The 21,138-nt window shown below is 38.7% G+C and overlaps 2 protein-coding genes across 6 annotated transcripts in view; one reads left to right on the top strand and one right to left on the bottom strand.

The window, feature by feature from the left end:
* The window catches only part of FAM227B (family with sequence similarity 227 member B), a 213,552-nt gene that overhangs the window by 24,464 nt on the left and 167,950 nt on the right, over positions 1 to 21,138 (top strand). For both annotated transcript variants that reach the window (XM_030577357.1, XM_030577358.1), the window contains exon 10: positions 3,888 to 4,028. In XM_030577357.1, coding sequence (XP_030433217.1) covers positions 3,888 to 4,028 — 141 coding nt within the window. The remainder of the gene's footprint in view (positions 1 to 3,887; positions 4,029 to 21,138) is intronic.
* Positions 16,814 to 21,138, bottom strand: part of FGF7 (fibroblast growth factor 7) — a 99,857-nt gene continuing 95,532 nt past the window's right edge. For all 4 annotated transcript variants that reach the window (XM_030577366.1, XM_030577367.1, XM_030577363.1 and 1 more), the window contains exons 3-4: positions 18,303 to 18,406; positions 16,814 to 17,873 (exon numbers count right to left, since the gene is read on the bottom strand). In XM_030577366.1, the coding sequence (XP_030433226.1) occupies positions 17,679 to 17,873; positions 18,303 to 18,406 (299 nt within the window). In that variant the 3' untranslated portion in view covers positions 16,814 to 17,678. The remainder of the gene's footprint in view (positions 17,874 to 18,302; positions 18,407 to 21,138) is intronic.

Below are 21,138 nucleotides of genomic sequence, written 5' to 3' on the forward strand. Positions count from 1 at the left end.
GGTGATTATTGGAAAAGAAAGTAGGCAGAGACAGACAACGTGAATTATCTCTGTTGGAGGGAGCACTAGAACATCTTTCCTATGAATTAATCTTAAATGTCCTGTGAAAATACTTGGAACTGGAAAGCCTGGGGTGAGTGCAGTTTATTCCATTTTCCATAAAGATTATTACAGGGACCAAGCTGTGTCTGGTCTGATAGACGTTCTTTGGCAGCAGAATTTGATTTGAAATTTTTATTATTAATGTCTTCATGGTCTATCACCGAGGTATAGTAACAATAATAATAATAGATTTTATTTGCTTTTAATCAACATCTAGACATAGATGAACACAATACATTGTGGAAGAGAGTTTTTTAAAGGAAATCATGCTTTACCAATCTATTAGAATTCTTTGAGGGGTTCAGCAAGGATGTAGACAAGGGTGAGCCAGTTGATATAGTGTTGTTGGACTTTCAGAAAGTCTTTGACAAGCTCCCTCACCAAAGGCTCTTAAGTAAAGTAAGCAGTCATGGGATAAGAGGGAAGGTCCTCTCATGGATTAGTAACTGGTTAAATATAGGAAATGAAGGGTAGGAATGAATGGTCAGTTTTCACATTGGAGAAGGGAAATAGCAGGGTCCTCCAACGATCATTCTGAGACCTGTGCTGTTCAACATATTCATAAATGATTTGGAAAAGTGGGTAAACAGTGCCGGGACAGTGACAAAGTTTGCAGGTGAAGTTAATTAAGTCCAAAGCTGACTGTGAAGAGTTACAAAGGGATCTCACAAAACTGAGTGACTGGGCAACAAAATAGAGATGAAATTCAATGTTGATAAGTGCAAAGTAATGAAATGTAATCTCAACTATACATACAAATGATGTTAACTAAATTAGCTGTTACCACTCAAGAAAAATCTCGGAGTCATTGTGGATAGTTCGCTGAAAATATCTGGTCAATGTGCTGTGGCAGTCAAAAAATCTAGCGGAATGTTAGGAACCTTTAGGAAAAAGAGAGATAATAAAACAGAAAACATTATAATTCCTCTATATATGAAGCCATGGTATGCCCACACCTTGAGTACTGTGTGCAGTTCTAGTCACCACATCTCAAAAAAAGATATATTAGAATTGGAATAGGTACAGAGAGGAGCAACAAATATTATTAGGGATATAGGGCAGGATATAGAGGAGAGGTTAAAAAGACTGGGACTGTTCAGTTTGGAAAAGAGATGACGAAGGGGGGATATGGTAGAGGTCTATAAAACCATGAATGGTGTGGAGAAAATGAATAGTGAAGTGTTATTTACCCTTTACCAAACACAAGAACACAAGGCAACAGGTTTAAAACAAATATTAAAAAGTACCGCTTCACACCAACTCATTGTCATGGGATGTTGTGAAGGCCAAAAGTAAAACTGGGTTCAAAAAAGAATTAGATAAGTTCATGGAGGATAGGTCCACCAATGGCTATTAGTCAGGATGGGCAGGGACATAATCCCATGCTCCAGGGATCCTAAAACACTGACTTCCAGAAACTGGGATTGGATGACAGTCCCAAATCTTTCTGTGGTAGGGTAGGGCACCCCGTTTGGGTTATATGGGAGTGCACATGCTTGAATTGAATTACTCCATCCCCATCCCAGTGGGTGCTGTGGGGCAACTTTTTAGTGGGCTGGCAACCTTCCAGCTAGGGACTCTTGACTGTCAAGTCCTTTCTCTATGTCCCTTGTGATGCCACAAAACATCCCATAGTCAGCAAAATAGGTTAAACTAAAGAAAAACTTGTAAGCAGCTCCCTCCAGGGTATGGGACTCTGGGAGTATCAAGGTCCACTTCAGAGCTCACTGGACTCCAGTACAAGCCCCTGTTCTTTTCCCCTTCAACTCAGGGGTTCTGCATCCTCCTTCTGCAAGGGCAGGGGCTCAGTAGGCTGTCAGTCCTCTCTCCAGGGCTGGAGAAGCTGAACAGTTTGTTCCTTTCCCAGTGTTGCCCCCATCTGAGTGGAGTTTCCTCTCTTTTAGCTCCTCCTCCAGTCCTGGCATGATTTGCAGGAGCAGCCTGACAGGGCCAATCCAGCCCAAAGCAGCTCCTTACCCCTTACATACTAGTCGGGGTTTATATACACTGTCACATAGGGACTGGATCGTCCATAAGTGCCAAGTACTGTTCATTCCTTCTGAAGCATCTGGCATTGGCCACTGTGGGAAGACAGGATACTGGGAGAATACTAGATACTGACAGACCATGGGTCTGACCCACTCTGGCCATTCTTATGTTTTTAGACTGAACTTCATCTGGAATATTGACTATATATCAGATGCAGACTACTTTAGCGCTTATTTGTTTACATTTTAGCCAATGTGGGCTTCACTGACGTGTGCATTGGCATGGTGTGATAAACATTGCACTGCTGATGAACAGTAGAAATATATTTTTAGATACCTGTAAAATGCCAAAAAAAATTTTCTCTATATTTTCCCTCTCTGTTGAAAAGCATTGTTTTTCAGGCAAAAAATACTTTGATCTTAACAGGAGACAAAGAGAAAATTACTCAGAGGAAAAAAATGCATTAAAAATCTCATTTTAGGAGGTCTCTGCACACCAAGGTCACAATCTACCACTCTTCTCTGCATATGCTATTTTACCATGGCAGGACTCCTCAGCAGTCAGAATAATGTCCTGTGGATTATATTTTTATTGCTTCTCTGGGCAAGAACAAAGTTAATTCCCAGTGAGACCTTGCTGTTCACAGCAGCATACATATTAACCTGCTGAGGGATAAATGTGCACCATAACTCCCCAAAGGGTCTTGCACTGGCATGAGCTAGTTAAACCCAAGAATCTAGCCTGTAATAAGTGTCTACTGTAAATAGGCAGTGGGCAGAGTTATCAAGAATTCAGTTGGACCCAATGCCAAAAGATAACTAGAAGACCACTGCTGTGGCTTGAATTCCATATGTCTCTGGAAATACTGAAACGTTTGGGTTAGAGGCAGTAAAACACTACTGGCAAGGAAACAGAAAGCCACCAAATAAAGCAAATTATAAACCCCAGCCAGGATAACTTGCAGCTTTAACAAAATCTTTCATTGTAAATGTTTTGTAATGTCAAATTTCCAAAATGGGAACAACTATAAAATAAAGATATTTCTCCTCTCATGAAATATATATTAAGATATCCATACACAAAATCAAGTGGAAAAGGAAGTTAACAAAAATAGTAAATTAAGATAATGAAATGAAAACAAAATATTGAATAGTAAAATGGGCATTCAAGGTCCAAACCTGAACAGAAAGATTTTTAAAAAAATAACGCTACTCAAGCAAGTGAAAGCCTAGCATGAGCCACAACAAACTTGGTTTAAATTAGCCATGTGTCACCAAATACATGAATTTTAAAGATGTGCATTTCAAAACTCTTGAAGAAAAACTGACACCACTATTCCTAATTCCACTGCAGATGGTAAAATGCATGAGTATTGGTTGTGCAGTTAGAGCAACAACTATTAAAGACCAGAATACTTTGGTAAAACCCTCTAAACATCTTTCATAAAATGGTAATTAAGAAAATAATAGTTATTCCAAATGCTGACATGAATTAAGAATCTCTGTTAATTGTATACAAATAAATAGTAATCTGCACAAAATCCAACCGTGAGCATGATCTTGCCAGCGCTCATGCCTGTGCTTAACTTTAAGAATGTGAGAATTCCTAGGGAAGTTAGTGTAATTGCTTGCTATTTTAAAGTTAAACACGTGCTGAAGTGTTTGCAGATTAGGGACCTGAAAAGGAATCAAAAATCTTAACTTCATTTGAAAGGATAACATGTCTGGTATAGGATAGCTTTCAAAAGTAACACCAAATACTTCTTTCTTTTTCTAAAGTTAACTTATGCTTTTCAGGTCTAAAGCCACAGAAATTTGCTTGGAAGAAATGGAATCTAGAGTGCCTGAAGAAGCCCACAGTAAACAGTAACAAGAAGGATACAATTACCAAGGCACCAGTTAAGGAGTCTGGCAAATCCAAAGCAGTCATTGACGCTTGTGAGTATTTTTCAAATGCACAGAATGCATTGCAGCATGAATAGCTGAATGGAACATACAGTACTTTGCAAAATCTAATATAATTGTCAACAGAAATCATTATTCACACTTTCATTTTATTTTGTAAAAGGTATCCAAATGAAAAAATTATAATAATTTGGAACTTTTGGATTAACTGATACATATATCTTGCTGTTTTGCTAATATTTGCATTTAAAGAAATCTGTAAAGAAAAAAATAAATGTGAATGTCAAATACTTAAAATAGCTGCTGATATAAGGGCCCCATATGGCCATTCATCTGTTGTGCAGAGATCCCTTTCTCTACTTCATCCAGTGGTACGTGAGTCTTCCTCTCACTCCTTCGTGCTGCCTGGCTCTGATTTCCACCATTCTCCCTACTGTTACCATTCCTCCTCCTTGCTCCTGGTCGACCAGCTCTTTCACCACCCCATGCCTTTCTTGCAGGGCCAGCTCCAGGCACCAGCTAAGGAAGCAGGTGCTTGGGGGGGCCAATACAAAGGGGCGGCACTCCGTCCGCTATTGGGGTGGCACATCTGGGTCTTCGGTGGGAAGTCAGCGGCGGCTCCCACAGTCCCTCTCTTCTTCTTTGAGCTGCCGCTGAAGTGCTGCCGAAGAGGAAGAGAGGGAGTGAAGGACCCGCTGCTGAACTGCCGCCGAAGAATGGAGTGGCATGATTTAGCTGCTGCCGAAGTGCTGCCCATCGGCTTTTTTTTTTTTTTTTTTGCCGCTTGGGACGGCAGAAAACCTGGAGCTGGCCCTGCTTTCTTGATCCTTCCCACTGCTTAGCATCCTACTTCATGCCCATTCTCTTGATGCCAGCATACGCCCTTGTTCCATTTCATTTCCTGGTTCAAATGCCTCTACTGTGGGGTGTCCACCCTATGATGCTGGAAGGTCTAAGTGGTGGCCCACAGTCTTGACAATTTATATTTGATTATAAATTGAAAATGCATTTTCTGAGCTGCATCCTATGATCTTTAAAGTGAAGAGTTTGAATCAACCCCATCTCTATGAAGCAAAAGTAGGGAGAGCTGCTTTCCCATCTGCCTCCCATCAACTCCTCTGCAGTCTCAGAGCAGCTCTTCTGGGAACTGAAAGTGCTGTAAACAACAGTAATCTCCTCAGTATTTCAGCTGCTCAGCAGCATCCCTAATGGGCACCTGCTACACTGCAGGGGAGAAATGATAGAGTGGCTGTGACTGTTCCATATCTGCTTCGCTGTTGGGCTGTCAGAGCTCCAGTACAGGAACTTGATTGGCTCTGTTTCAGTCTAAGGGAGACCTTCTCCTAGCCAAACACCAAGAGCAAGAGAGGGGGAGAAAGTTGAGAACCAACAACCTTCTTCCATGACCTTGGTTCTCTGCTCCAGCCCTAGCTCCAGTGAAAGTTATGGCATCAGGGAGGCTGCTCTAACTTGTACTTGTTAGTTATGGACCAGAAAGGATGGCCCAAGGAAGCGGAGCAGAGCAGGGCAGATAATCTGTCCCTAAATACTGATTGTGCACCTCTGATCTTTTTGAAATAATATGTTTGGATCTCAGACTGAAAAGGTTGAACACCACGGCTCTATATCGTCACCTGCCTATAGTGTTGAGTGAGCATTTCATTCTGCATTGACTCTGCTGTGTCAGCTTGGACAGGATGCCTCACGATCAGCTCTAGAAGATATAGGAGTAGAATGATCACAATGTGTGTTTTATGACCAGGGCACTTGGCTTTGGACGAACGTGCCACGATTCTCACATAGCTTGCCCATAGCGAAAGCACAGGAGAACCACTCTAGTCTGACTATATGTATTGAGTGTGCTGCCTAACTGATTCGGAATAGGGGCTGCAGGATTGGGGCCCTACACAAAAGGCATTTACTTTTTATAGGTCTTTCTTTTATTTACAGAATTATTTTTGCTTACATGAGCTGACCATGCATATCTACTGCATAATAAGGCTGGGTATCTCTCAGTCTTCAGTTGTTGACTTGTAGCCTTCCTTGCTCTTCGTCCTTGTTCTAATTTCTGTATTTCCTTTCAAGTACAATAAGTAAAGAATGAACCACAATTGCATTAAGGAATGCTGAAATTAGCACTGTCATCAGGCTTACTGTATAATTCCCGTCCTACCTCTCAGGTTCCAATCTCAAAAGGAGGTTCTTGCTTTCAGTATTCTATATTTATATGTCGCTTAGTCTGCAATAACTCAGTTTAAAAATAGACATTTATCTAAAATACTGAAGGGACATTGTCAGAAGAATCTTTAGCTTTTGAAAAATGATAAGCTTTTACAAAACCTGAAACTAACAAAAACATTTGCATGAATTTTGCAAGTTATCACGTTTTTGTTTTTAATGAATCAGATTTGTCTTGCAGTCCTGGAACCCCTCATTGCAGCATTGTGCTGGTACAAGAGAACATGATTATTAAACTAAGTAGAAAGTAAATATATGTGCAGCAGGTTAAGTAAAACACGCCTTGTTCTGGACATGACCCTATTCCCCTTACTGGAACTGTGCTATCTATCCACAGTAGTTCCTAAAGTCATAGGGGCTACAGTAACCCTGTATTTGGCCCCAAAAGAGGAAGCAATGATTTGATTTGTGTGGTGTGTAATGTACATGGTTCTCTCTTACCCTCATTCACTAAATGTGGGAGGGTATTACTATTATATCTCATACTTTTAAACCTCCCATCCCACCATTTACCATGTTCTTTTAAGGGTTACAGGAAACTTGTAGTCCAGTGAATTGTTCTCATTTATGGCAATTGAGAGGCTGGTTATATAGACAACCACATGATGCCTAAAGAAGAATCATGTTAGTGTGGTCTGTCACTCCCCAGAAGAAAGTATTTCCTAGTTTCAGTAGTACACAGAGGCCAAAATGACAATAATCCTTAGCTCTTATGTGGTGCTTTTCCTCTGTAGGCCTTTAGGAAAGGTTAGTATCGTTATCTCCATTTTGCAGATGAGGAACTGAGGTTCTGAGATGTGAAGTGATTTACCTAAGCACAGCAGGTCAACTGCAGAGCCAGGAATAAAACCCAGGTCCCCTGACTCCCAATCTGGCATCCTATCTACTGGACCATGCTGACTCAGCAGTCACTAGCCACATAGCCATTTTATTCCCTTATAACTGGTGTTGTCCAATGTAAAATTAAATCAATGTTACGCTGGCTGTCTATAAGGTACATATTTTGAGTCCCTACACATTGTTCCCATAAAAAGGGAGACTGGGAGCACTTAACTTTTATTACCAAAAATATTCCTAGTCTGAATAGCAGCAAAGAATCCTGTGGCACCTTATAGACTAACAGACGTTTTGGAGCATGAGCTTTCGTGGGTGAATACCCACTTCCTCAGATGCATGTAATGGAAATATCCAGGGGCAGGTATATATATGTGTGCTAGCAAGCAAGCTAGAGATAACGAGGTCAGTTCAATCAGGGAGGATGAGGCCCTGTTCTAGCAGTTGAGGTGTGAAAACCAAGAGAGGAGAAACTGGTTCTGTAATTGGCAAGCCATTCACAGTCTTTGTTCAATCCTGAGCTAATGGTGTCAAATTTGCAGATGAACTGAAGCTCAGCAGTTTCTCTTTGAAGTCTGGTCCTGAAGTTTTTTTGCTGCAGGATGGCCACCTTAAGGTCTGTTATAGTGTGGCCAGGGAGGTTGAAGTGCTCTCCTACAGGTTTTTGTATATTGCCATTCCTAATGTCTGATTTGTGTCCATTTATCCTTTTCCGTAGAGACTGTCCAGTTTGGCCGATGTACATAGCAGAGGGGCATTGCTGGCATATGATGGCGTATATTACATTGGTGGATGTGCAGGTGAATGAACCAGTGATGGTGTGGCTGATCTGGTTAGGTCCTGTGATGGTGTCGCTGGTGTAGATATGTGGGCAGAGTTGGCATCGAGGTTTGTTGCATGGATTGGTTCCTGAGCAAGAGTTATTATGGTGTGGTGTGCAGTTACTGGTGAGAATATGTTTCAGGTTGGCAGGTTGTCTGTGGGCAAGGATTGGCCTGCCACCCAAGGCCTGTGAAAGTGTGGGATCATTGTCCAGGATGGGTTGTAGATCCTTGATGATGCGTTGGAGGGGTTTAGCTGGGGGCTGTATGTGATGGCCAGTGGAGTCCTGTTGGTTTCTCTCTTGGGTTTGTCTTGCAGTAGGAGGCTTCTGGGTACACGTCTGGCTCTGACGTGTACCCAGAAGCCTCCTACTGCAAGACAAACCCAAGAGAGAAACCAACAGGACTCCACTGGCCATCACATACAGCCCCCAGCTAAAACCCCTCCAACGCATCATCAAGGATCTACAACCCATCCTGGACAATGATCCCACACTTTCACAGGCCTTGGGTGGCAGGCCAATCCTTGCCCACAGACAACCTGCCAACCTGAAACATATTCTCACCAGTAACTGCACACCACACCATAATAACTCTTGCTCAGGAACCAATCCATGCAACAAACCTCGATGCCAACTCTGCCCACATATCTACACCAGCGACACCATCACAGGACCTAACCAGATCAGCCACACCATCACTGGTTCATTCACCTGCACATCCACCAATGTAATATACGCCATCATATGCCAGCAATGCCCCTCTGCTATGTACATCGGCCAAACTGGACAGTCTCTACGGAAAAGGATAAATGGACACAAATCAGACATTAGGAATGGCAATATACAAAAACCTGTAGGAGAGCACTTCAACCTCCCTGGCCACACTATAACAGACCTTAAGGCGGCCATCCTGCAGCAAAAAAACTTCAGGACCAGACTTCAAAGAGAAACTGCTGAGCTTCAGTTCATCTGCAAATTTGACACCATCAGCTCAGGATTGAACAAAGACTGTGAATGGCTTGCCAATTACAGAACCAGTTTCTCCTCTCTTGGTTTTCACACCTCAACTGCTAGAACAGGGCCTCATCCTCCCTGATTGAACTGACCTCGTTATCTCTAGCTTGCTTGCTAGCACACATATATATACCTGCCCCTGGATATTTCCATTACATGCATCTGAGGAAGTGGGTATTCACCCACGAAAGCTCATGCTCCAAAACGTCTGTTAGTCTATAAGGTGCCACAGGATTCTTTGCTGCTTTTACAGATCCAGACTAACACGGCTACCCTCTGATACTAGTCTGAATAATAACTTATCATACTAAAATGGCTATGAAAAACAGACTAGTAATGGAGATTTTTTTTAACAAGATTGGTATATTGAAACATGTTTGTTTGAGGTTCTTTTGTTAGGGAGGGTGGGATTGTACTGTTGTTTAGAGTAGAGTTAATACATAGAGGTGTCTAGTGGGATTTTAAAAAGTGCCTAAGCAGGTTAGGCATCTAACATCCACTGAAATTATTGTGAGTTATGCATATAACCTGCTTAGGGGCTACTAACCCCCCCCCCAGGCACCTATTTGCATCTTTAGGCACCTTAAAACCTTTGAAGGCCTGGCCCTCAATCGATTTTAGTGGGTATTATGAGTGCTCAGTGCTGGTCAAGAGGCACTCAGTACTTTTGCAGGATCAGACCCTGGACTATCATTACTGGAAGAACTGTTCCAAGAATGATAGTAAAAATACTAAGACTTCATAGGTAAAGAAACATTCAGATAGCAAAATATCCTTCCTTAGGAACAGGTCAAAAAGTACTGTAATTTTCAAGTATGAAGTTTGTTCATCTATTTTAAAGTCCTGTTCTTGTTGGAGCCCCAATAAAGGAAAATATTTTATTTCCTTTTCTCATTGTGAAATGATTTTTTCTTACTTCAGTTCTCTGTTCAGCTGATGACATTAAAACCCAGTCTTTACAAGTGTAGAGCTTCTTAAAAATTTAGGAAAAATTTTTTTTTAATGAAACAAATGGTTAGTATGTGAGTTAAAATCTGTCTTACAAACAAAATTGAAGAAAATCTCCCTTTTTAGGTCTGGAATGTAAGCAGTGATACAATTTCAGTATCTGGAATGCCTCAGATTTACAAGCAAGCTTGTTTAAGCAAGTGCATTATTAGATTATTTACAAGACTAAGGTTTTTAATGCTTGATTTTCTTTATACTACGTGAAGTTTTGTGTAAATTTTATAAAAACTATAAAGTATAGCGATATAATATAAAACAATTTGGATTTACACTCTGCTTTTTAAAAACATTGTTAGGAGTTTTAGCTGTGTGAATCATTACAGTTAACAGAAGTCTCATGTTTAAAACGTCATGTAATTCCTTACAAAATTACTCTTTGGAGTTTCTGTTTTAAAGTGCAGGTCTACTCTAAAAATTACTATGTAAAATTAGCAGAGTAGGGTTCCATGTTTATTGCCACTAAATACTCCATATCAAATTTGCTCCATTTTCAAGTGAAAAGTTTTGCTAACTGTCGCCTCTGAAAACTCAATCTGGAATGGAAAAAACAGGCTGAATTCTTTCCTTTTCATGAAATATTGTAAGTAAATAAAGAAATAATTATGGAATTCCTGAGTTCTGACTTCAGCTTTAACTGTGACTGCATCTGTTGTTTTAGGCGAATCACCTATCTTCTCTGTCTCAGTTCCCCTAGCTGTAAAATGGAGATAATTATGGAAATAATAATACTTTCCTAAATACTTCATCTGGTGTTGTGAAAATAAATCCATTTATTATTTGTAAAGTGTTTTAACAATTAAAAGTACTGTGCAAGTGCTATTCTTATGTGAGTGTAATGTAGTGACAATTGCTTTCCGTGTCAGTATTAGCTTGCTGCGTTTATACTAGCTTAGGCCTGAATCAACAAAGCATTTACCTTTAAGCACGATTGTCCTGTTGACTTCAAAGTTCTGTCGACTTAAATGGCACTAATCACATGCTTGAAGTAGCTTGCTAGATTGGGACTTTTGAGAACAGACTGATTATGTGTTCACCCAGAGACCAGATTATCCATAAAAGTGCTTGGTTTAAAAAGAACAGTATGCTTTTATAAATGTGGTTTCTTACTTGTTGGATAATGATTAACCATGTGGCAATCTGAGTGGCTGGTATAATTTCTGTGATGATATTTTCAAAGGCTGCAAAGTAGAACTAAAAGTGAAAACAAATTATATATTTAATATTTTAAAGGCCATGGAAATTGGACAGTTTTGCCACTGTTAACTTTATGCTATATTATACATGTATTTTATAGCAGTAGACATTTAATAGTGTAAAACATATTACAGATATAGCAAAAGATAACTTTATATTTATCCCATGCAAGGAAGACATTTTCAAAAAATCGGACTTAAACAGAGAACCGGTATGTAGGGTCCCATGGGAAGAAAATCTAAGGAAAAAGGAGTTCAGGAGAGCTGGCAGTTCCAAAAGAGGCAGTATTAAAGGCACAGCAGGAAACTATCTCAGGATGAAGAACAGAGAGAAAGAACAGTAAAACGCCAATGTGGCTGCATTGGGAGCTCTTTAATGACCTAAAAAAATCAAAAAGAAATCCTGCAAAAAGTGAAAACATTGACAAACCGCTAAGGATAAGTATAAAAGAATAGTGCAAGCATTGTAGGGATAAAATCAGAAAGGGTAAGGCACAAAATGAGTTATACCTAAGCAAGAGACATAAAAGGCAATAAAAAGATTTTATAAACACATTAGGAGCAAGAGAAAGATAAAGAAAAATGTAGATCCACTACTTAGTGGGGAAGGAGAGCTAACAATGGATGACACCAAGAAATCTGAGAGATTTAATGCCTATTTTAGTTCAGTTTTCATTAAAAAGGTTAATTGTAACCAGATGTGTAACACAATTAATGTTAGCAACAAAGTGGAAGGAACACAAGCCAGAATAGGGAAAGAACAGGTTAAAAATTTTTAAATAAGTTAGATGTCTTCAAGTGGGCAGGTCCTGACAAAATTCGCCCTGTGGTACTTAAGGATCTAGATGTCGCAATCTCTGAACAATTAGTGATTATCTTCAAGAACCCATGGAGGACAGTCAAAGCCTCAGAGTACTGGAGAAGGGCTAACACAGTGCCTGTCTTTTTAAAAAGGGAACAAAGAAGATCCTAGGGAATAAAAGACCAATCAGCCTAACTTTGATACCTGGAAAGATATTGGAACAAGTTAACAAATAATCAATTTATATTATTGCCCCATCTTTAGATGATGTATTAATTATATTGAGTACTTAAGAATCCCCAGTTATCACTTTGAGGGTTCACAGGTTCTTGTCACTAGATCAGGCCCAGCATTATTTAAATTATTATATAGTAAGGAACCCCGATGTGCACAGTTACAACACTCACACTATAGAAACTCTTTTATATTTACAAATATAGTTTATTTATACATTTAGCACAGTCACAAACACCCCAGCTTAGTAAGGTAGATAGAGCTCCAGAATGTCCATCTGCACATCCATATACTCACACCTTCCTTTGTAGAACAACCTGAAATGTTATCCATCGTCTTCCCCATCACCATCACATCAAAGCAGAATACTACTTCCACACTCTACCTAGTAGGTACCTGAGTCGTCGTAGCATCCCTGGCGGTCTCAAACACCATCGGTTCCTCTGGGTAAGTAGCCGATGGTAGGCTCAGCTGTTCCTCAGGGTAGGTGGCAAGAGGCGGGCTTGGCATTTCCTCGGGGTAGCTGGCAAGAGGCAGGCTCAGCCAGTCCTCCTCGGGGTAGTGAGCGCAGGGCAGGCTCGGCTGGCTGGGTGTGAGCTCTGGCTGGCAGTGGCCGCAAACATCTGGCCCCGGCAGTGGCTGGCCCTCGGCTGAGCTCTGCAGGCAAGCTTTTATACCTCTGGGTCTGCTCCATGACCTCTGAGGGGCGGGTGCAGGACCCAGTGGCTCCGCCCATGGTGGTGATAGGTGAGGTTCATCCCTCAGCGGGGCTGTGGGGTATCCCACTGCATCGCTACATGCCAGAAGTGGGAGTGGAAGAACAGATGGCAAGGGAAGAAGCTGGGCTGACAGAAGGGTTTGCACCCCACTTGTATACAAGACAATTGTATACTGGGATTGATGTGAGGATTGTCTTCAAAAATATTTGAAAAAGAGTAAATTGGAAATATTTTAATACCAAAAGAAATCTGGCACTCATTCCTTCTTCTTTTCCTTTGTCTTTCTAGCCTTAGATTTTTAGGGTCTTCTTACTTTTGGTTTGGTCAGTTTAGGCTAATTATTAACATCCAAACTCATTTTTCAGGTTTGAGATTGACAAGAGGTATATTTTCTTGTGGGATGGATTTTCAGGATCAGATCCTTAGATACTTGCATAATATTGAATGGAAGTTAGGAGACGGTGTCAAGTTCCCATTTGTGCTGCCTGATCTTTGTGCTTCACTGTACCTGCTTGCTTTCCACTGTGCACTGGGTTAGAGCAACCTAAGGCTGTTATACTGGCCTGTAAAGGCCATACGGAGCTGAAGACCAAAACCTGAAGAAAGGCATAACAGTGATTTCCCAATCATGGCCCCTTTTCAGTAACCACACTGCTCTTCTCTGCTAAGTTGGCAGCAAGGAGAGCAGTGCGGAATATAAGGCCCTGTGCTGACTCTATGCTGCTACAGGATCACTCTTGCAATTGGGGTGATCCTCCCTGAACCATATACTCAGCTTTTGCATCTAAAGTACGACAGCAGGGCAGTACAAAGTGACCATAGCTCACCTGAGGATCTGATCCTTTATTATCCCTCTTATTCCTCTATTTCTGTTTTATTGTTCTTTTCCTCTTCCATTTTATCCATTTTCTATTTTTTCTGGTTGTATCTGTTAACCATTGTCTCTTTATTTTATTTATTTCTTCTCTACTCTCCCATAATCTCTGCCCTTTCCCCTCCTCTTTATTGTTGTTTTCTTCTTCCACCTGTGTAGACGCTTTCCTTCCCTTTGTACCTGGGCTAGCTCGCTCCCTTCCTCCCCCATAACAATGCTATATTTCCCTTCCCTTTTCTTTGCACAAACTATCACTTTTTTTACCCATTGTCCCTGACTTATATCCTATCTGTGATTCCCTGTTGTCACTCCCCTATATGACTCCTTTCAGACATCTTATATTCTGCTGAGCTCTTTTGAAGCACTAAAACATCTTCAATAACCATATCTCCATCTAGGGAGGCAACATAGCACTTCTGTCTACTACAGAACCAATTCAGCAGCATATGAGGCTGCATTAGAGGGTCTGGCGGAGTAATTTGGATGATAGGTACAAACGGCACCTCATAAATGTTGGCATCCTGGTAACGATCCTGGTTACCCAGCACAGACTTTTTTTTAACCTCATCAAGTCTCCATACATCATGTATGTGCACCACTATAGAGAACAAAGTTCTTAGCATGTGTTATCACTAGCCCTTGATTAAAGGTTGGTTCCAAAAGTCTATTTTATACTGTAGAATAAAAATACTAACTCTGGTAAATTAGTTTTGAGTTGTCAGATTTGTTCTTTAGTAAATGGTTTGATAGTTTTGGCTCTTATTACTAAAGTACAAATGAATTTGAAATAACAATGTGTTTTAAAAAGCACTTGAACTTGGACAGAATTAAGAACTTCATGGGATGCTCTCTACACATTAATGTCAGGAAAATGTTAGAGATAGTACATAAATATATATCATAATCCTTGGAACATATCTAATTCTATTCTTATAGTGGGAAAGACAGGAAAGATTTTGAATTACATGAGCACTAATATTACAGAAAATTGTTTAAAGTAAGTTGATTTCAAATAACAGAGGACTGGATCTCTCCACACAGTAAACCTTGTGGGACAGAGCTAAGGGAAAATAAACTCTGCAAGGATCACCTTGGCCAGTTTGTCTTTAATCATTCCATCTGGGAGGATGAGGTTTGTGTGCACCTGTAGAACTGGTAGGGGACAGTGTGCATCTACCAGGCTCTACCTATACCTAACACTAATCCAATCACAAGGGGGAAAAAGATATCCGTGAAGATCTGGGGGGCACAATCTGGTCCAGAATAGTTAATTATTAGTCAGTGATTTAAAATCTTTTTTTAAAGTAACTGCAATTATAGTATTAATTTTAAAATCTAATTTTATTTGATTAGAAAAGCAAATCTAATAACTGAGAATTTACAATACTTCTCTTCCAAAAGTATGAGTATAAAATTACTTATGGGTCCATATGTTTAAAAGAGCTCATCTCCTGTTTAGGAACCTAAATGGCATGGCCAGATTTTCAGAAGTTCATGTATCCAGTGGTTCTGATGAGAACAGTGGCTGTGAGTATGGAGCCCACGTGCTGCTTCATTCTACAACAACCTCACATGCAGAATTCCCTTACAATCAATCAGGTAGGCTAGTCCATATAGAAAAATGACATTTCACCTCTCCATGCCAATAATATTTATCATTTTATAATACTTTTTATGTTCAAACATTTAAAAAACTTGGGCTAGGTAGTTTCTCCCACAGATAAAGGTGATGGTCTATTTGTGAATGATCCTCTGTGCGTGGATCAAAGGGAGTATGATCTGGCCTGTTAATTACATTGCAATGATTTTAAATGTTTTTGTTTTATCTTGATCATCTTTCCTTATAAGCTGGCAATCTTCTTTGCTACATGAACATAGATATTCAACCTCTTCTGATCCTTGATCATATGCAGATAGTTCAAGGTGTCACAATGTCAGCCCAATAGGCAAGGCAAATATCAAAAAGTGCATATAAAAATTATCAACAAAGTTTAAGAAACATTTGATCATACTGCTCTCTGTTTGAATTACCTAATCATAAGATCTTTAGAAAAGCCAACTCTGATTCTGAATTTAATTTTAAGTATGTTGGCATATGGTTGCATTTTAAATCCAGCTTCAATAGAGTAGCTAAACACAGTGTTAGTGGGGTTTCACTTTTTGCATTCAAAACTTGAACTAACCTAGGCCAGGTCTACTCCAGAAACTTTTGCCAGTCCAGTAATGTTGGTTAAGGGTGTGATTTAAAAAAAAAAACATTTTTATACTGGCAAAAGCCCTACTTTAGATGCAGCTCAAGAGTCTGTAGCGGAAAACTGAGCTTTTAACTCTATTGGAAACTGCTTTGAATCTATCCGAGGTTAATGGTGATCATCTTACAGCTGCTTTTTTAGTGTAATTATTTGGAGATCTCGGTCCATTTCCTATAGCAGACAAGTACTCATATAATATTAACTGGCAAATTTGTTGCCAGTCTGAAGAGTGAAGGCAAGAATTAAAGTAGAGACACTGAACTATTCATGTGGCAATAGTTTATTGAACTATTGCTTTACATCTGTGGATAGAGGATTTAAATCTCTAGTGTCATGAGGTTTCATTGTTATTGGCTAGACTTTCTGGACCATTTCCCCAGGTGGTGTAAATTGGAGTAGCTCCATAAAACTCAGTGCTGATTTATACCAACTGAGGATGTAGCCCAATATCTGTCAAAACTGCAACCTTACTATATCTGCTGTAACTCTGGGAATGCTATCAAATTTAATTGGCAGAAGTATGTGGCAAAAGTTTTTTTTACGTTTTTGGGTTGTTCCCTGTGAGATTTCATTTGTAAGAATTGCTGCAGGCTGTCATTTTTGTCTGCCATCCAGTGCATATTGGCAAGAGTGTTGTGTACTAGACTTTGTGTCTGGTCATAGAAAAAAACCAATGCAGCTCAGCCAGACCATTTTGTTATTCCTTTAGAATTAAAAGCATATGAAACAGATGCAGCTTAATAAGTTTTTTTTATAAATAACATCAACTTAAATAACTTAGAACAATAAAGTTCAAATATAACTTAAAATAAAGTTTAATGCTGTAACAAGAGAAAAAGCATGAATAACGGTGGAAAAACAATATTAAAAGCCATATGCCCTAACAGGAATTATACAAAAGATAGGTTATGTTACATAAAAAACCTTAAGATGTCTGAATTTTTACTTCGTCGTTATATAAAATGTTATTTTGTGGAAAGTGAGATGAAGTACATTTTTATTTATTCCCTATTGCTATTATTTTACATACACTATTTTGAAACATCTTTTAGAGCAGCATTAGGTATTTGTTCTTGTTAATACATTTGATATTTTGTAGTGGTGCAACCTTAATTTTCCAAACAAGCTTTTTTAATTGTAATATGGCAGTAACAAATTTACAAGATTTAAGGTTTTTTTTTCTGATCCTAGTTTATGTATAATTTATGTTTCGTTTCTCTGGGAACTATTTAAAATACTGCTCAATCTCCACATTTAGTATTGACTTGATAATCTGACAAATCATTCCAGCAGCCTTAAAGTCCGACATATTTTACATAACATTATCATCTGCTTTATTATTATTATAGCAGCCATGTTTAATAAGCAGATAGGTTTTTTTAAATAAAATATCATCAGATAATCAAGTCATGACTTACTCTTAAGGGTAAATTAATTTAAGAAACTACCCAGTTACTATTACTAACATAATGATTGTACAACTCTTTACAATTTTTTACAACTTTTAGTTACTAAATCTGATTTTGTGTATATTTTCAAATCTTTTTAATGAAGTCTCTTTAAAATAAACATAAATGCGCAAGTCCAGCTTGTTCAGTTTTTCAGTAGTATTCCAGCCTCTCTTGATCACTTGTTCTGTCTTCTTAAAAATAATCTTCCTGCTGGAACTAATTCTCTATAGATCATATATGATTAGGATATTGCCAGAGGAAGAAAGTGGGATGCTTTGTGTTCTTTCTTTGTTTTTTTACCTTTCATAGGGACACCTTTATGGTTTAATGTCACAAACATCTCTTTCCCTTTGTTTGTCCAGTTTGCTGAAGCATAAGTATTGTAATGGTTTTCTTCAATCAGTTCTCTGAAGTTGCAGTCCTCATTGCATACTTTCTGTTAAGAGTGAATGATAGCATAGCATAAAATTAGCACTTTTGTTCTTTAAATACACAATGGGAATGAGGAAGTTGGGGAAAGAATATATACCAAATAATAAATACTATTTGTTATTAAAATACTCAATAAATTACTGAGGTCTCTTAAGTCTTAGCTAACATATTTTATGTTTTAGCTTTGAATATCCTCCCTTAGCAGCTGAAATATTTAAGAGGAGGATTTTTACTAAAACAGGATTAGGGATCTAATCTTTAGTTTCTAAAACCAGGCATATAAATCCACCATTGCCATAGGATAAAGATGCAATACATTTCCACTTACTAGCAGTAATGTACACAAATTACACAGAGGTTATGTAAAAATCAGCATAAAATGTACACAAGTATATATTTCCATAGTATAAGTTCTTTGCAGTATTATCAGTACCTTTCCATAGAGTTTTCCAGACTTGTTCATTGCTAGAAAGTATTCACTTTCCACCCCTTTGATTGCCACTACTCCAACTGCCACTGTTCTTATTTCCAGAATACCTGCAAAGAAACACATTGAAGTCTGTTAACTTTTCATTTGCTTCTTCAGTTTGTCTTAATGATTCTACAATACTTCTGGTTTTATTTAAAATCTTAAACTGGTGAGAGCGGTTATTAAAATAAAAAGTTAATTTAGTTACACATATGTAGTGCAGACAAGAATTGATCATGGTTTTCTTTTTAAAAAATCTCCCGTATATGTATACTCACACCCACTCACAAGGAACTCTGCATGTCAATTTCTAGTGCTGTGTTTCCCATTCACCATATTATTCTAAACTGTACTTGCATTTTTTAAGAATCAGACTGTTTTCTTAAAATTTCTCTGGTTCAGGTTTCTAGCTGAAAGAAATATACATGTTTTAGCCAAGATTCACAGAATTTTTAAAGACCACATTTAAAAGATTTGTGAGAATTTTACCGGTGTCACCTCCTTGAAGAAGCATAAACCTTAGAACTTGCAAATGATGGAAAACAGACCTCAGTGTCTTAAGGAAGATAAAGTACCTGCTTGACCTTTATAGGCTTTGAAAACTGACAGAAACTGAAAAGATATCTGCATTTGAAGAGAAATAATCAAAATCTACAGTACTATCAAAACTTTCTTATTCAAATATCTTTAACCTAGAAAATTTAGAGTTGCCTTAATTTTGTGTTGACTGATAGATGCTATTAACAAATATCCACAGTTACTAGTGTAACACAAAATACTCTTTGTTGATCAAAAATATGGAATTCAGAGTGCACTGTGTAGTTTTCAGATTTAAGCATTTTAATAGTTTAAAAAATATAGTAATATTGAGTTTGGGCTACACCTTTTCTGAAATAAGGCCATCCTCAGAACAGTTGCTACATAGCTTCCTCTTGTGACTTTCTTTCTACAGAGGGGTCCTTCTAGCTCAGCCAATTCCATTCAGAATCCTGTAGCTAACCAAAGTGTGCTGGGCAGGAGAGAGACAGGATTACATCTTTGACAGGCAGCATTTTACCCAAGTTAACCACCTCTTTTCTAAAGATCATTCTTGATTGATGGTACAGCATCCCCATTCCTATCCACTTATGTATCAGGAATGTGCAGTGGCTGTATTATCCATCATCACTACAGTAATTCAGGAGTGTTAATGTCACATTGTCCTCACCATAGTGTGAGTTTTGTCACCAGAAGGATGCAGACCTCCCTCCCAAGCAAGACTTCCATTTAATTTTATCTTTGTTTACAAATTTATGCTAATTTTTTGTGAAGTGGGAGGGAGCAGTGTGTGCGCTGTGGTTGCGTTTTTGGTTTGTTAGTTTTTTATAATCTGGTGTCATCTGTGCTACTGTATCTCCCTGTTATATGCCTTTTTCTACATTCTCTTGCTCTTCTACTCTTTACTCTTTCCTTTTGCTTCTTTAGTCTGTTGCTTCCTACCCACTTTGCTTCCACGCCATCCCCAGCCTGTATACTTTCTTCCTTTTGTTTTTCCTACCACCAGATCTAATGCCTCTTCCCTTACTCTGTGCTTCTCTGTTCTTTTATCTGTTCTCTGATACTTCTCTACTGTAGAATCCACCAAACTTCAAATAAAATTTTCAAGTTTTTAACAAGTCTCACTCTGCGTGCAAGCATTGCAAAAAGGATTTGAGCCAAATAACTTCAAAGTGAAGCTCACCAAAAATTCCATTAACTTTCACTTTAAATTTCATGGTTGTGAAACCCCAGTGGAGCATTCAAACCAGATGATCAGCCTGCATCTAACCAATTAAATATATGTTTGAAATTTCTCATCTGTGTGGAAAGAAAATGAGTTAAGGATTTATAATGACTTCGCAGAACAGAGTAGATATGCCTGAGTAAACTGCTATCGATGGCTAGGATAGTGTACCTGTTGAAAAGCAGGGAGGTGGGGAAGCACAAGCCTGCCTGTGTCTGAAGGCCCCTCCCCCAGCCTAAGGAGAGGAGCTACTGAACCCAGGATTCAAATAATTACTGGGGACAACTGATGAATAACAGGGTCAGGAGTGAGGGATCCAAAGGCTGAGTCAAAGAGCAGCATATAGTGAGAAATAATATTACTTTTAAAAGGGAAGATGCTAAAATCTGTATTCTAAGTAAATGATACTGTATTAAACTTGGAATTTCTGAATTTGTAATTTTTAGCCCATTATTTCTTAATTTAGTATTGAAATCCACCATTATATTGATTTATTTGGGGTTTTTTTTTGACACATGCCAAATTCATACTTGTATGTTTTCTGTCAGCCTTCAAGTAAATTGGGGTATACCATCATCTTGCCTGGAATACCAAGAGAATAGTTAAAGAATCAGGAATCAGAATTATATGACCAAACAAATGATCATAACATCTCTAAATCCTACCCTGGAATGTGTGTGCATGACTCCTATTGAAGTCACTGGGAGTTGCATTCAGGTATCCAAGGACAGAATTTGAAATTACTTGTTTGGTTCGTGAATGCTATCCGGAATGCTGTGCCATTTTATACAGCCTACCTTGCCAGAATTGAAGGACTTTGTTGAATAAAACCCTAGCTATTATAATTATGCCCTATAAATGTGTAAAAATAGTATTAGTTGCAGATTAGTTATATTAATAAATGATGTGGGTTTTGCTTATTTCCTGAAAACCCTCTTTTTGTAAATAAAAGTCAATACTTGTACTATGCTTGAGGAAAAAGAGATAAATTAGGGTTCTTATTTTAAAAATATATTAAGCACTCTTTGGCTTATTATT

Source organism: Gopherus evgoodei, chromosome 10 (assembly GCF_007399415.2).
Source record: "Gopherus evgoodei ecotype Sinaloan lineage chromosome 10, rGopEvg1_v1.p, whole genome shotgun sequence".
Taxonomy (NCBI): domain Eukaryota; kingdom Metazoa; phylum Chordata; order Testudines; family Testudinidae; genus Gopherus; species Gopherus evgoodei.